Source organism: Lolium rigidum, chromosome 7 (assembly GCF_022539505.1).
Source record: "Lolium rigidum isolate FL_2022 chromosome 7, APGP_CSIRO_Lrig_0.1, whole genome shotgun sequence".
Lineage (NCBI taxonomy): Eukaryota > Viridiplantae > Streptophyta > Magnoliopsida > Poales > Poaceae > Lolium > Lolium rigidum.
Genome location: NC_061514.1, coordinates 6858868 through 6873412, shown reverse-complemented (window position 1 = coordinate 6873412; position 14545 = coordinate 6858868). Strand labels below are relative to the sequence as shown.

Sequence of the window (14545 nt, the reverse complement as noted above, 5' to 3'; positions counted from 1 at the left end):
ACAACCGCTCCAAAGAGCCACACCCTGGACAGCCGGATCCGTCGCGAAGATCGCCATCACCTTCTTCCGGGCGAATAGCTCATGTGCGACAGAGTTGAGTGGAATTGTCTCCGCAGTGTCGTCGTTCGCAATAATAGCTCAGGTGCGACATATTTGAGGACCACAATAGCCCTGGCACGACAGCCGGTTAAAACCTTTGGCTGGCTGTTAATTTAGGGCAAGATTAGGTTAGGGCAGGTGGTTATGTGCGTCGACAGGTGGGGCCTAGTCAATGAACCAAGTCATCTCCGTCCCTAGCTAGAGCGTGTTCGACTCGTGCGGCGCTGCCCCTGTGCCTCTTCTCCGGCGGACCCCCTTCTCGGTGGTGGCGGCGGTAGAGCTATCACTGGCGAGTTATTTTGCAACCCTTGTCATGTTCGCCCCAATTTCATGGACCTGTGGCCCCCTAATGCTCGAATCGATTTCCGCCGATTTGAATTGTAGATTGTGCTGGAGAGGTTGAGTGAGATGGAGGGAGGAGACGCAGCCGAGACGGCAGTGCTTCAAATTGGTAATGGCCTCGCAGCTCATGTAGTTGAATTAGCTCTCGCCCCTGCCCCTTCTCCAGCTCGCTCACATGCCGCCATTGACTGAAACAGGGAAGGAGACAGTAGGTTCACAATTAAAGTAGAATTCTTTCCTTGTGAGGCCAGGCTTGCTGATGGTAGTGTCAGAGATATTGTAAGAGATACAACAGTGCTGTTGGATGCAGATTGTTCCGAAATTGGTCAACAAGAGCTACAGAGCATGGAGGACAAGGCCGTGCAGAATTTGGTGCAGAGAATTGGGGAGACGCTTTTTTGGGATCCAGACTAGGAGATATCATTTCTACGGTACGATAATTGGGTGGGTGAATATGTTAGAATTGAGGATGGAGAGTAGCTGGTTGATGAAATTGATCAACAAGAAGGCTAGGCAAGCAAAGAAGTAACTATTCATGCTGAGCTAGTTGATTTGAACCATGATTCCAAAGTTGGTTATGTGCCATCAAAGATGGCTGCATAGATGGTAGATGATCAGTGGGTTGCACAACAACAAATTGTGCCAATGGTTACTGAGCCGACAGTGCTAGCTAGATGGAGAAACACAGGTTAGAAAGGTTGTTGTTGATTGGAATGTTGTAGAGTTGAATGAAAGTACAGACTTGGTCATTGCACCAATATCAGACATTGATATGGACACAATGTTTGGAATTCCAGTTGATGATAGAGATAAGGAGAAAGATGACAATTATTTGACTGCTGATGGTAACACAAATGCACCCACTGAAAATGTGGATCAAGAAGAGCTGATGAGAGAGGTTGCAGATGATGTGGATGATGCAGATGTAATGATCTGGTGTCTTTGTATGACAAAGAGAACCCAATTATTAAAGTGGCGAAGATATGGCCTAGCATGGATGAGTTTAGGATGTCTTTCAAAACCTATGCAGTGAAAAAAGAGTTTGATGCCAAGACTATGTAAACTGATCGCAAGAAATTTTATGCTCGGTGTAAAGGTTATGATGGTGGTGGTAATCCATGCAAATGGTACATATCTGCTAGACGACAACCTGGTGGAAGTACAGTAAGGGTAAATAAAATCCCACACCAGCATACATGTATGACCAGAGAGTTTCAAAGATGACATCACAGCTTTGGGTTACAGAGAAGATTACTCCAATTTTAGCCAAGACACCAAACACTATGCAAAGAGGCTTAAAGTTGACTTGGAGAAGCAATACCCCATTGTGCTGAAATATACCACAGTGTGGAAGGCAAAAAAAAGGGCAATGAAATCATTGTAGGGTGACTGGGAAAATACATTTAGGATGTTGTATAGTTTTAAAGCAGAGGTGGGGAAGAGGTCACCTGGAAGTGTGGTGGAGATAGATACCGAGGTAACGGAGGATGGCAAGGTTTATTTCAGAAAATTAGTTATGTGTTTAAAGCCTTGCATAGATGGATTCAAAGCGGGGTGACGTCCATATTTGAGCATAGACTCCTCTTTTCTGACTGGAAAGTGGAATGCTCAGTTGGCTGCATGCAACGCTCTAGATGGACACAACTGGATGTTTCCTATTGCAATTGGAGTGTTCCTATCAGAGACAGAGACATCATGGACATGGTTCATGATGCAACTTAAAAGATGCATATGGCCTGTATCACCTTTGGCCATCCACACAGATTCATGTAAAGGGCTGGAAAATGCAGTGAAAATTGTTTTTCCCCATGTTGAGCAGAGGGAGTGCTTTGGACATATATGTGGATGAATCTGATAAAAAAATTCAGAGAAGATGAATTTGGGCGCATGTGGCCAGCAGCAAGATCTTACACCACACAGACATATTCCTATCACCTTGGTAAGATCATGACAGCATGTGCTGACAATGAGTTTGGTACATAGTTGAACACCTACCATTCTCTTTTATGGTATAGATCAGGTTTTAATACTGATATAAAGTGTGATCATATCAACAACAACTTGGCAGAAAGTTTCAACAACAAAGTGAAGGAGTTGAAAGACTTGCATGTGCATGACATTGTGGACCAAATAAGGATCATGACCATGCACTTATGGAAATTGAGAAGAAGACTTGCTGATGTTTTGGAAGGGGATAAGCTTCCAGCTATGGTACAACAGGTGGTCAACATGAGCAGAAAACTTTCACATCTATCTATTAAGAGATCTTCTTTGTGGGGTGCTGAAATTAGAGATACAAATACTGACAGGAGGCATGTTGTAGACAATGAGTTGCATGAGTGCACTTGCCAAGAGTGGCAACACACTGGAAAACCATGTGAGCATGCCATACTTTTTTTGGCATCTAAACCCAGGTTGAATATGCACCCATATTTGCATGAGTATTACTCAGTACAAAGATTCAAAGCTGCATATGCAACTCCAATTCCAGCAATGACTGACCAATCTCAGTGGCCTGAAGTGGAGATAGAATTTACATTGTGTCCCACAATCACTAAAAGAAAGGCTGGGAGGCCCAAATAGAGCAGGTTTAAAGCTTGGTTTGAGAAAGGTGGTAGTAGTAAGAAGGGGAAAAAGGAAAATAATGAAAATCCTAAAAGGGCTCAAAAAGGTAACAAGAATAGTTGCAAGTTGTGTGAGGAACTTCGGCACAGATTTGGTTCACCCAAATGTCGTTACACTACTCGACAGGAAAAGTATGTTTATGTTTTTGCAAATTTTTGATGTTGCTGCTTGTTTCAGTATCTAAGAAGTGATCTGCTTTATTTTTGGGACCAAGCGTGCAGGAAAATCCCCACCTCTTGTTGTTAACAATGTTGGCCAATGAAAAAAGCTAGAGTCAATGGCTTTAGAAAGAAGAGAACTAAGCATATTGACATTGCTTTGGAGCAAACTGAACTTGCTCCACTATCTGAATTTGTTGTGCAGGAAACTGACACTGCTTTGGGGGAGTAAACTGAACTTCCTCCACTACCTGAATTTGTTGTGCAGGAAAATGACACTGCTTTGGAGGAGCAAACATAACTTGCTCCCCTCTTTGACTTCGCTGTGGTGGCTTTGGAGCAAACTGATTCAGTACAACCTCAACCTATTCTGGACCTAGTTGTACAAACTGAACCAAATGTTGTTGTTGAGGAGTTACACCAGGTGGAGCAGGTACTTGGACATGTTGTGGGGAGGCCATCTGGTTATGGTAAGAAAAAGAGGAGCATCAAAATGTTGTGTGTTGTACAGGCTGACAAGGAGACGAAAGCAAGTGGTCTGAAAGAGAAGAAATCGAGTTGTAAGAAGAAGCAAAACAAATAGACTTTATTGTTGTTGTAATAATTTGGTACTTCTGTTTAGAACTGAAAACTTGTCATTTGTAATGCTATTTTTAATGATAACTTATCATTTGTGGAACAAACTCATTTTCATCATATTTATGAAAGATGTGTTCAAAGAGGGCTCCAAGTGAGGGTAAAAGACCCCATTTCTAAGTAAGTTTTTCCCACCTAGTCAAAATCATCCAAAATTAACTTGAATGCTTACTATATGACATAAGAAGACCATGTGCTTTGGTTTTTCATTTTTTAAATTTTTTGAATTTTTTATGCCCATTTGAATGTGAGTCAAATCCTAGGTTTGACCAAGATTTGAAAAATTTTAAAACACGAAAATGAAAAAGTAAGCCCGGATCCTTCTTAGTTACTCCAAAATGAAGCTTTTGGGAGGTTTTTGAAAATTTCATGTTTGAAACCCAAAGCCACTTCTCTTCATGCTTGACTTCAGACGACAAAGTTTAGGGTTAGGGCTAGATACATGATATTTGAGGTTTGAATGTGTTTTAGACCTTGTTTATCAACTTGAATGCTTACTATATGACATAAGAAGACTGTGTGCTTTGGATTTTCATTTTTTGATTTATTCGAATTATTTATGCTCATTTGAATGTTGGTCAAATCCTAGGTTTGACCAAGTTTTGAACAAGTTTATAACATGAAAATGAAAAAGTAAGCGTCGATCCTTCTTAGTCACTCCAAAATGAAGCTTTTGGGAGGTTTTTGAAAATGTCATGTTTGAAACCCAAAGTCACTTCTCTTCATGCGTGACTTCATACGACAGAGTTTAGAGTTAGGGCTAGATACATGATATTTGAGGTTTGAATGTGTCTAGACCTTGTTTATCAACTTTAATGCTTACTATATGACATAAGAAGACTATGTGCTTTGGTTTTCATTTTTATGATTTTTTTTGAATTTTTTTATGCCCATTTGAATGTTGGTCAAATCCTAGGTTTGACCAAGATTTGAACAAGTTTAAAACATGAAAATGAAAAGGTAAGCCGAGATCCTTCTTAGTCACTCCAAAATGAAGCTTTTGCAAATGTCAAACTTTTGGAAAAAAAACGTTGACAAGCCAAAACCCCGTTCGTTGACTAGGCTAACCCTAACGACCAGTGTGAACCGTCGATATAACCCTAACGACCAACTCCGTCCGTGCGATCTGTTCTTCTAGAAGGATTACCCACCCGATCCGTGGGTTTCTCTGTTCGCAACGTACACCATTGATCGCCGCTACTCGGGTTAACTTGCGCCGTGCGATCTAGCCTTCTATAAGGTTTTGCGAGCGATCCTCGGCATCCCGTGTTCTTCAACGTGATTGGTCGTTCGCATACGGCTGGGCGGAGACAGAGAATTCACGTGTCAAAGCTACTCCAACTGGCCCATCTAGGCCTGCCTCTGCATGGTGCAGCCCTCGATCAACTCACCACCTTTACATGCATGCGACATGCAGCGTCGTATACATGCTATTAAATTCCGCGTGTGGCAAGCCCTTGAGCAGATCGCCACCTTTTCATGCATGCCAACCACCTTCTCAGCACCTTTCCATCGTCTCAGCGGGTGCCAACGTCTCAGCGTACCATCAAACAGCGTGGAATCGGTTTTGGTATCACGGTAATTTGTGCATTTTTTAAAGTGAAATTTGTGTGCATTTTTCAAGTGAATTTTGCTACCATCTTTATTTTCATGTTTTGCTTGCATTTCTTTTTTTCAAGTGTCATGCATGCATTTTTTAAGAGTGAAACTTGTGTGCATTTTTCAAGTGAATTTTGCTACCATATTCTTTTCAAGGGGTCATTTCTTCATTTTTCTTTAAATTGAAATTTGCTAACATATTTATTTTCAAGTTTTGCTTTCATTTCTCTTTTCAAGTGTCATGTATGCAAATTTTCTTTGAAGTGAAACTAGAAATTTGCCACCATCTTTCTTTTCTAGTTTTGCTAGAATTTCTTTTTTCAAGTGTCATTTGTGCATTTCTCTTTAAAGTGAAACTCGAAGCACCAGATAAGGAAACGGTCCACTCACCACTACGGGCACCACTACTTCCTCTTCTCTCTCACACGCTCCACCATAACTCGGGGTGCCCCATAACTCGCCCTAACTCCCCGCCCTAACTCACGGCTATATAAGGGCGGGGCGGGCACCTCCTCTTCCTATTCTCTCACACATCTCACACACTCTTATCCTTCCCTCCATCTGCCACCGCATCCGAGCCCTAGCCACCAACAACAAACCCTAGCAGCCACCATGCAGTTCTTTGGCCCATCCTACAGTCGCCCCGCCACTGCGCGCGAGCAGGAGTTCCCGGTGGGTGTCATCATGCAGAACAAGCTGGGCATCTCGGCGATATCGAGGTTGAGGGGTGCCAGGGCGCTAGCCGAGTTCTTCCTCTCGCAGGGCTACCGCCACCTCAACCTCCCTCTAGGCTCACCGCCCATGTACACGATCGACTCCCACTACGATGGCAACAACAACCATGATATTGGCCTCTTCGTCCACTTCACTTCGATGCGCCCCACCTCCCAGGGCAGGTGTTCTGGTGTGGTTGCGAGTTTGTCACTTTCAGTACGTATAATATAAACACCAAATTCCACGCCATCTGATACGTTGCAAACATATCTATCATTTTTGATGATCCATGCTTGTTTTACACCAATTTCTATATGTTTTGTTTACACTTCGTTGCACTTTTATGAATTTTTCGGAACTAACCTATTGACAAGATGCCACAGTGCCAGTTCCATATTTTCTGTTGTTTTGTATTTCACAAAAGTTGTACAGGAAATATTCTTGGAATTGGGCAAAACAAAAGCCGAAGTTCCTATTTTACTGTAACGAAGACGGAGTCTGGAGGAGAGACGAAAAAGTGCCACGAGGCGACCACACCTGGCCTAGGCGCGGACCAGGCCCTGGCCGCGCCTAGGGGTGGTGTGGGTCCCTCGGGCATCCACTGAACTCGCCCTTCCGCCTATTTATTCACCTGTTCGGGAAAAATCTAAATACCCGAGCCTCCATCCATGAAAAGTTTTGTGGCGGCCGCCATCGCCAACCCTAGCTCGGGAGGGTTCTGAAGCTCTTCCTGACACCCTTCGGAGAGGGAGATCATCACCGGAGGCCTCTACATCGTCACGCTCACCTCCGAAGTGATGCGTGAGTAGTTCATCTCTGGACTACGGGTCCATAGCAGTAGCTAGATGGTTGTCTTCTCCAATTTATGCTTCATGTCTAGATCTTGTGAGCTGCCTATCATGATCAAGATCATCTTTATGTAATGCTACATGTTGTGTTTGCTGGGATCCGATGAATATTGAATACTAGGATTGAGATTGATTATATATTTGTCATATGTTATTTGTGATCTTGCATGCTCTCTGTTGCTAGTAGATGCTCTGGCCAAGTATGTGCTTGTGACTCCAAGAGGAATTATTTATGCTCGATAATGGGTTAATGCCTCTAGTATCTGGAAGAGTGACAATAATTTCTAAGGTTGTAGATGTGTTGTTGCTACTAGGGAGAAAACAACAATACTTTGTCTAAGGATAATTCTATTTTTTACTTTACACACTTTGCTTAATGCGATAATCTGTTGCTTGCAACTTAATACTGAAAGGGGTGCGGACGCTAACCGGAAGGTGGATTATTAGTCATACACGCAGTTGGTTACGATCTATGTATTATGTTCTAATGCCCAAATGAATCTCATAGTAATCATCTTATCATGTATGGTCTTTATTCTGTCAATTGCCCAGCTGTAATTTGTTCACTCAGCATGTTATTTATCTTTATAGAGAGACACCTCTAGTGAACAGTGGACCCCAACCCTTTCTTTTACACTGATAAAATCAGCTACTGTAAACACCTGTTCTGTTTACTTACTACAAGCACTGTTCTCTTTAATTCTACTGCAAACAAACATCTCTTTCCACACTATACGGTTAATCCTTTGTTTCCAGCAAAACCGGTGAGATTGACAACCTCACTGTAAGTTGGGGCAAAGTATTTTGGTTATGTTGTGTGCAAGTTCCACGTTGTTGCTGACACCGGTAGTGCGCCCTGCCAAAAGTCAGCTGGCAACACCTTCAGAAGTCATTTCTTTCTCCTACTCGTTGATTCAACCTTGGTTTCTTACTGAGGGAAAACTTGCTACTGTGCCCATCATACCTTCCTCTTGGGGTTCCCCAACGGTGTGCTATGCACTCATCATCATCTTCCCCAACCGTTTCAACATGCACTGCCTCCCCTACATCTTCCACATTGATGGTCCCGTCGGCGATGAGGAGGAAGAGTAGAGGAGCGAAGGAGGAGCAAGCCAACGAGGACCCCGGGGTTGTCTCATGTTTTATTGATTTTCTAGTTTCATGAGTGATTTTATTATCTCTCTTGTTGTGGGGTTTGTGGGCCCGGGGTTTGTTGTGTGCGTTTGTATCGTGTGTGAGATGAATTTTCTGTATAAGGTTGGTACTCTCTATCTATCTATCTATCTATCTATCTATCTATCTATCTATCTATGTTTTTATAGTTTGTGCTATATCAGTCTATTTTGGATCGTGCACTACACAAAGAAGCAACAACACATCCTAATATCTTTTTTACTGCAAAACTAACCACAATTTATATTGCCAAACCAGAAAACATATTATTCAACAAACAGAACCCAAAACCACCAAGAACAAGGGTGTTGGTTGGATTTGGCTTGTTTCAACTTGGGCCCAACATCTAATTTACCACTTGGGCCGCCGCAGATAATTCTCTATATGCATGCGTTCTTTTCCAAATCCAAACTGAGGAACTGAAAACCCAAATTCAAATATTCTACAATTTCATTCAAACACAAACAACACTTATTCAAATTGATCATTTTACAATTTCATTCACTGCCTAAACTAAACTTAGCACTAACAAACCCCACTTACATGATACAACTATTTCTGCTGCAAATAAAAGAAAAATAGAGCAACGATACAACAATAAAATGCTCCAGCCATCATGTTCGACTGCTTCTTCAAATCCATCATTTTCTTCAGCTTGTTATTTATCTTCTTCAATTCCACCTTTCAGTTCATCATCTGCACTGCCCAAACTCTGCACTGCCCCCAAATCGGGTCCAAAATCTCTGCACCACGTAATGGCACCGGTCGTAAACAGGCCCTCCTTATCAGTCCTGTGAATATATGCATAAATCCACTCGAAATGGCTGCAATGCTTCAGATTCTGCAAATTTCCCCAATTTCAACATTAACCCTAGATCCAAAATTAAAAGGGGAAAATGCAACTGAAAAAAATCAGAGCAAATGGATGCGACAGAAAAGAGATCTAACCTAACCCGACTGTGCTAAGCTCTCACATTTCACGAAATCGCTCCCGGCATTGCCATTCTTCTCCGTCACACAAGTCAACCGCTTTAGCGGCTCAACTCGTGGGCAGTGAGGGCAGCGGGTCTGTGGCACTGGACCGTATCGAGGCCACGATGGGCGGGATGCGGTGGACGAGGTGGAGCTATGCATCTCTCGCCGGACGGTGACGCCGCCGAGTCGCCGGAGAAGAAGAAGAAAAGGGGGCCAGGGAAAAAGGTATGGGACAACGATATGGTAAACAATGGTGGGCACGGGCTCGCTCGGGCTCCGTCTCCAGCAAATGTGAGCTGCATGAGTGGTGTGGGGTTCACGCTGAGTTGGATAAGTCGTCAATCCCACGCTGAGCTGGTTAAGTCGTGGGTCCCACATGGGCTAATGGCCCGTTCTAAGCCTAATGAACGAATGTCGTATATGAGCTATTTCAACTAGCACAAGTGTCGCATGGGAGCTATTTCGGTCAGCGTCGTCGCATTTCAGTCCAATTCGCTCAACTACGTCGCACATGAGCTATTCGCCCCCGTCTTCCACATCTTCTTCAAGGTCCAGCTCCGCCGCCTACACAGAGCTGTCCAGGGCTTCAAGGACTTGTCAGATCCGGAGACCCACGAGCCCAGGGAAGTAGATCGCGTCACGCCAAAGCTCCGTAGAGCACCGCCGCCGAAGGGGCCGCAGATCGACCGCAAACACCACTCCGGCAGCACCTCCACCTCAATGACGCGACCAGCTGGGATCCTACCAAGACCTACACTATTTACAAGCCGGGAATCGACGTCCCCCGTTCTCCTATCGCCGGAGCGGCCGCCGGAGGGCGGGTAAACCCCGATTCGTCGGCGAGCGAGGTGGCCTGATGGACTAGTACAAACAACATCAAAGAAAATAAAAATTATAAATAGATCTTTTGACCACTTAGCGGAGCGAGGCCAGGTGAGAGATGGAGACGAGGGGGGATCACAGCAGCAACAAATGATCGAGGCCACGTAAGCGGTGGAGACGTCATGAAGGAGGAGACCGTCGCCAGAGAGGAACAAATACAGTACATATTTGGAGCGAAAATTATCCGACCGGATCGTTTAGTGGCCAAAAACCGTTGTAATTTCCAGCGACTTGAAAATTTCCGGAACTGCCCAGTAAACGTGCTCCGTCTCGGACTCGGTTTCTCACCCCTTTCCCGTTTGCGTTCGGGAATCGGGACTTTCCTTGTTAAAACCCGTAAACACGCACTAACTTCATAGGTAGGTTAGCCGGTTCCCACAAAACAAAACACGCATTAGATCGAGAGAGAGAGAGAGAGAGCTTCCGTCAAGTACGTCCGCCATGTCTACCAGCGGCGCCGTCGGCAAGACGTGGAGATCTGCCTCCACTATCGTTGCCACCAAGGAGATTGGGTACCACCTCCTGAAGATCGACGGCTACTCCCACACCAAGTCCATCCCGTGCGGTGAGTGTATCAGGTCCCGGCCTTTCACCGTGGGCAGCCATCGTTGGCGTCTGTGTTACTACCCCAATGGTTACGAGTTGGCATTGTATAAGGACTACATATGCATCAGCCTAATGCTCGACGAGGATGTCGCCACGGTGGTGTACGCAAAACATGTCATCTATTTCGCCGAGGAGCAAGCATCATCCACGGTAAATGCATCACCGGTTGACAGATTTTCTAGCCGTGGTAGGAGCCCGTACCCAAAATTCGTTAGGTGGAGGGAAGACTTTGAGAAGCCTGAGCGCCTTAGGAACGATTCGGTCACCATCCGGTGCGACATCATCGTCATCAACGATTGCCGCACGGAGGATACGTCCTTCAGCTCGGTGCCCCCTTGCGACCTACGGCAGCACTTCGGCGATCTCCTCGACAGCCAGAAGGGTGCCGACGTGGTGTTCGAGGTCGCTGGTGAGACAATGGCCGCTCACCGGTGCGTGCTCGCGGCCCGATCGTCGGTCTTCTGCGCCGAGCTGTTCGGATCAATGAAGGAGGGAGACAGCGCCGGGGTCGTACGCATAGAAGACATGGAGGCAGATGTATTCAGGGACTTGCTCTTCTTTGCCTACACTGGCACCTTACGGGCGACACAAGATGAAGATTGCAAGCTCCAGAATTTGCTTGTCGCCGCGGACAGGTATGCTATGGAGAGACTGAAACTGATTTGCGAGGAAAAGCTATGCCGGGACGTAGAGGTGGGATCGGTGGCGACTGTCTTGGCGCTTGCCGAGCAGCACCATTGCGACAATCTGAAGAAGGCGTGCTTTGAGCTCCTCAGCTCTCAGGCAAATATGAGGGCAGCCATGGCCACTGATGGGTTCGAGCATCTGCGTAGGAGCTGCCCTTCACTTGTGGATGAGCTGATTGCCATGTCCTTGGCGTCTCAGTTGTGCAATACCCCAATGTTTTAGAAAATGTAGTTCATCGTTTCTAGACTATGCTAATCAATCAGGTACCTGTCTCAGTGTAGGGATGCATACTCCGAGTTCGAGTGCTACTAGCAATTGTAGTGATGTTGTGTCATCCTTCTTAATGAGATGCTACGAGGATCCTCGCTCGTCGTCTTACTTTTCTTTTCTCGGTGTAGGCCTTCATCAAATTCTCTGTGTTTTTTTTTCTCTTATCATGGGGAAGAGTCACTGTTTTGTCAGGAAGTACGTTGATATCAGTCAGAATTTTGGCAGTGGTACTTCATGAAATAAATGGTCCCTAGCTCTCCCACCCAAAGTGTGCGTGGGGGCGTGGATGTTTTACTTTCCTTTTATTTTGTCTTCTCCTTTAACATAATTTAAAATATTAAAAATAAAATACAAAAAAGAGGATTTGCTAGATCTCATCTAGCTGAAAACTAAGTTCGTACTCACTGAAGTCCTACACCGTTTGCTTTGCATCGTGATTCATACATATAAGTTGCAAGTTAAATTGCAACTGAGATTATTTCAGTTACAAGTGGAGATGCAACTAATTAAGAAAAATTATCTAAAACATTAGATTTGCTTTGTGATTAGTGCTAACTTTGCAACTGAGATTTGAGGATATCATCTGACTGAGAATGAACTTAGTTTTGAGTCGACCTAGAAATAGTCATGCCCAACAAAAACTCACTTTTACATCTTCACATGCTGTGTACGCACAAAATCTTTTCACGGAGAATCGACTTGTTGTTTCAACAATGTAAAAAATGCAAAATTTAGTGCTAAAAATAAGACTTTTTTGTGAGACATGTTTTATCTTTTTTTAAATGACCATAAAAATTATCGGATTTCCAAGAAACTATACGAACACACATAGATTATCAAAATGTTATACACAATTTTTTTTATTTTTTGGATAATTAAAAGTATATTTTTGGTTGGAGGAAGCATAGTTTTTTTTGGTTAAATTTGTGGTCAATACTGATCCCCATAAATAGGAACTTCTGTTGGCTGGTAGCTTGGGGTTGTTGGCCTAGCGTGAATAATGGTGGTTGGGTCCTGCAATTCTTCTCGTGCCAATTTGTTGATCTGCTTGATGCTGGCCTTATCTATCTGGTTGTCGACGAGTTTCGTTCTTCCCATCGGAGATCTTCATTTGGTGCATGGCGCACTGGATATCTAGATCGGAATCGACCCGGTCAGGCTACATGAGGATGTGGCGTGAATCTCTAAGTAAAAGATATCCATGGTATTGACGGAGGTGGAGAAAGTCATGGTGGCTGCGATTGGAGGTCTTGAAGTTATGATGGAAAGGTGTTTTGGATGCCCTGAAGACTTATACCATATTGGGTACTCAACATTACCAACCCTAGTGCGGATCCAGGAAGGATTGAATGTGTTGGAAGTTTGGCTTGAACGGTACTTGACCTCGTACCGGTTACGTGTTGATATATATAGGCATATGAGTACATCAAGGGGGTATCCATATACAAGACATATGGTATACGGTATAAAGACAGAAGCACTCTATACATAATCTAACACACCCCCTTAATCTGAACCTTGAACAAGGTTGAGATTACGCTTAAACTCATCTAACTTTCTTACTGGAAGCGCCTTGGTGAAACCATCTGCAACTTGATCTTTGCTTGATATGAACTTGATATTTAGCAAATTGTCTGCAACTCGTTCTCTGACAAAATGGAAATCAATCTCAATGTTTTTAGTGCGAGCATGAAACACAGGATTAACTGACAAATAGGTAGCACCCAAGTTGTCACACCAAAGACATGGTTTTTCTTTCAGTTTTACACCTAGCTCACGCAGTAGAGCTTCAACCCGTATCAATTCAGTTGTAGCATTTGCTAAGGCCTTGTATTCACCTTCAGTACAAGACCTGGAAATTGTAGCTTGTTTTTACGGCACTCCAAGATACCAGGTTAGATCCAACAAATATAGCAAATCCACCAGTGGAACGTCTATCGTCAAGTGATCCTGCCCAATCTGCATCTGAAAAGGCACTAAGGAGCATAGAGCGAGACCTGGTAAAAGTGATCCCAACATGTAAAGTGTCCTTCATCACATACCAAAGTATGCGTTTTACTGTTGTCCAGTGTTCAGTGGTTGGAGCATGAAGATATTGGCAGACTTTATTAACAGAAAATGCCAAATCTGGACGTGTCAAAGTCAAATACTGTAATGCTCCAACAATGCTTCTATATTGAGTGTTATCATCTGGACCCAGATGTGTACCTCCAGTGAGACATAAGGATTCTGTAGGTGACAAGTGACAAGGGAGTCGGCGCTGACTTGCAACCACGCATACCAACCCTGTCAAGCAACTCTGAAGCATACTTTCCCTGTGTCAACAATAATCCATTTTGTATTTTCTTTACCTCAATACCAAGAAAGAAATGCAAGTCACCTAGGTCCTTTATGGCGAAATCTTTATTGAGATCACGTAATAGAGCAGCAATAACATCATCTGAGGGACTTGTGACAATTATATCATCAACATATATCAACATGAAAATGGTTATACCTGACTTGTTGTAAAGGAACAATGAAGTATATCAGCCTTGGAAGGTATGAAACCAAGTCTGCAGAGTTTTGCACTTAACCGAGCATACCAAGCCCGGGGAGCTTGCTTCAGGCCATAAAGAGCTTTGTCAAGTTTGCAAATATAATGTGGAGCACGTGGATCCTCAAAACCTGGAGGTTGTCTCATGTATACTTCCTCTTCCAGAACACCATGAAGAAACGCGTTTTTGACATCTAGCTGTCGCAAGCTCCATCCACGACAGACAGACAGAGCCAAAACAACCCTTATAGTAGCAATTTTCACCACAGGACTGAAAGTGTCCTCATAATCAATACCATATCTTTGTTTGAATCCTTTGGCCACAAGACGAGCCTTGTATCTATCCACTGTTCCATCTGCCTTTTTCTTGATACGATATACCCATTTACAATCAA

At 43.9% G+C, this 14545-nt stretch overlaps 1 protein-coding gene across 1 annotated transcript; it reads left to right on the top strand.

Moving 5' to 3' along the window:
* The first annotated feature begins 10492 nt into the window (after positions 1-10492).
* Positions 10493-11566, top strand: LOC124670840 (BTB/POZ and MATH domain-containing protein 1-like). The gene has a single exon (XM_047207311.1). It carries the CDS (start codon positions 10493-10495, stop codon positions 11564-11566), a length of 1074 nt encoding a protein of 357 aa, XP_047063267.1.
* Positions 11567-14545: the final 2979 nt, after the last annotated feature.

Bases quoted from the DNA above. Each gene is read 5' to 3' on its own strand.
- LOC124670840 (XM_047207311.1), top strand. From the start codon at position 10,493: ATGTCTACCAGCGGCGCCGTCGGCAAGACGTGGAGATCTGCCTCCACT.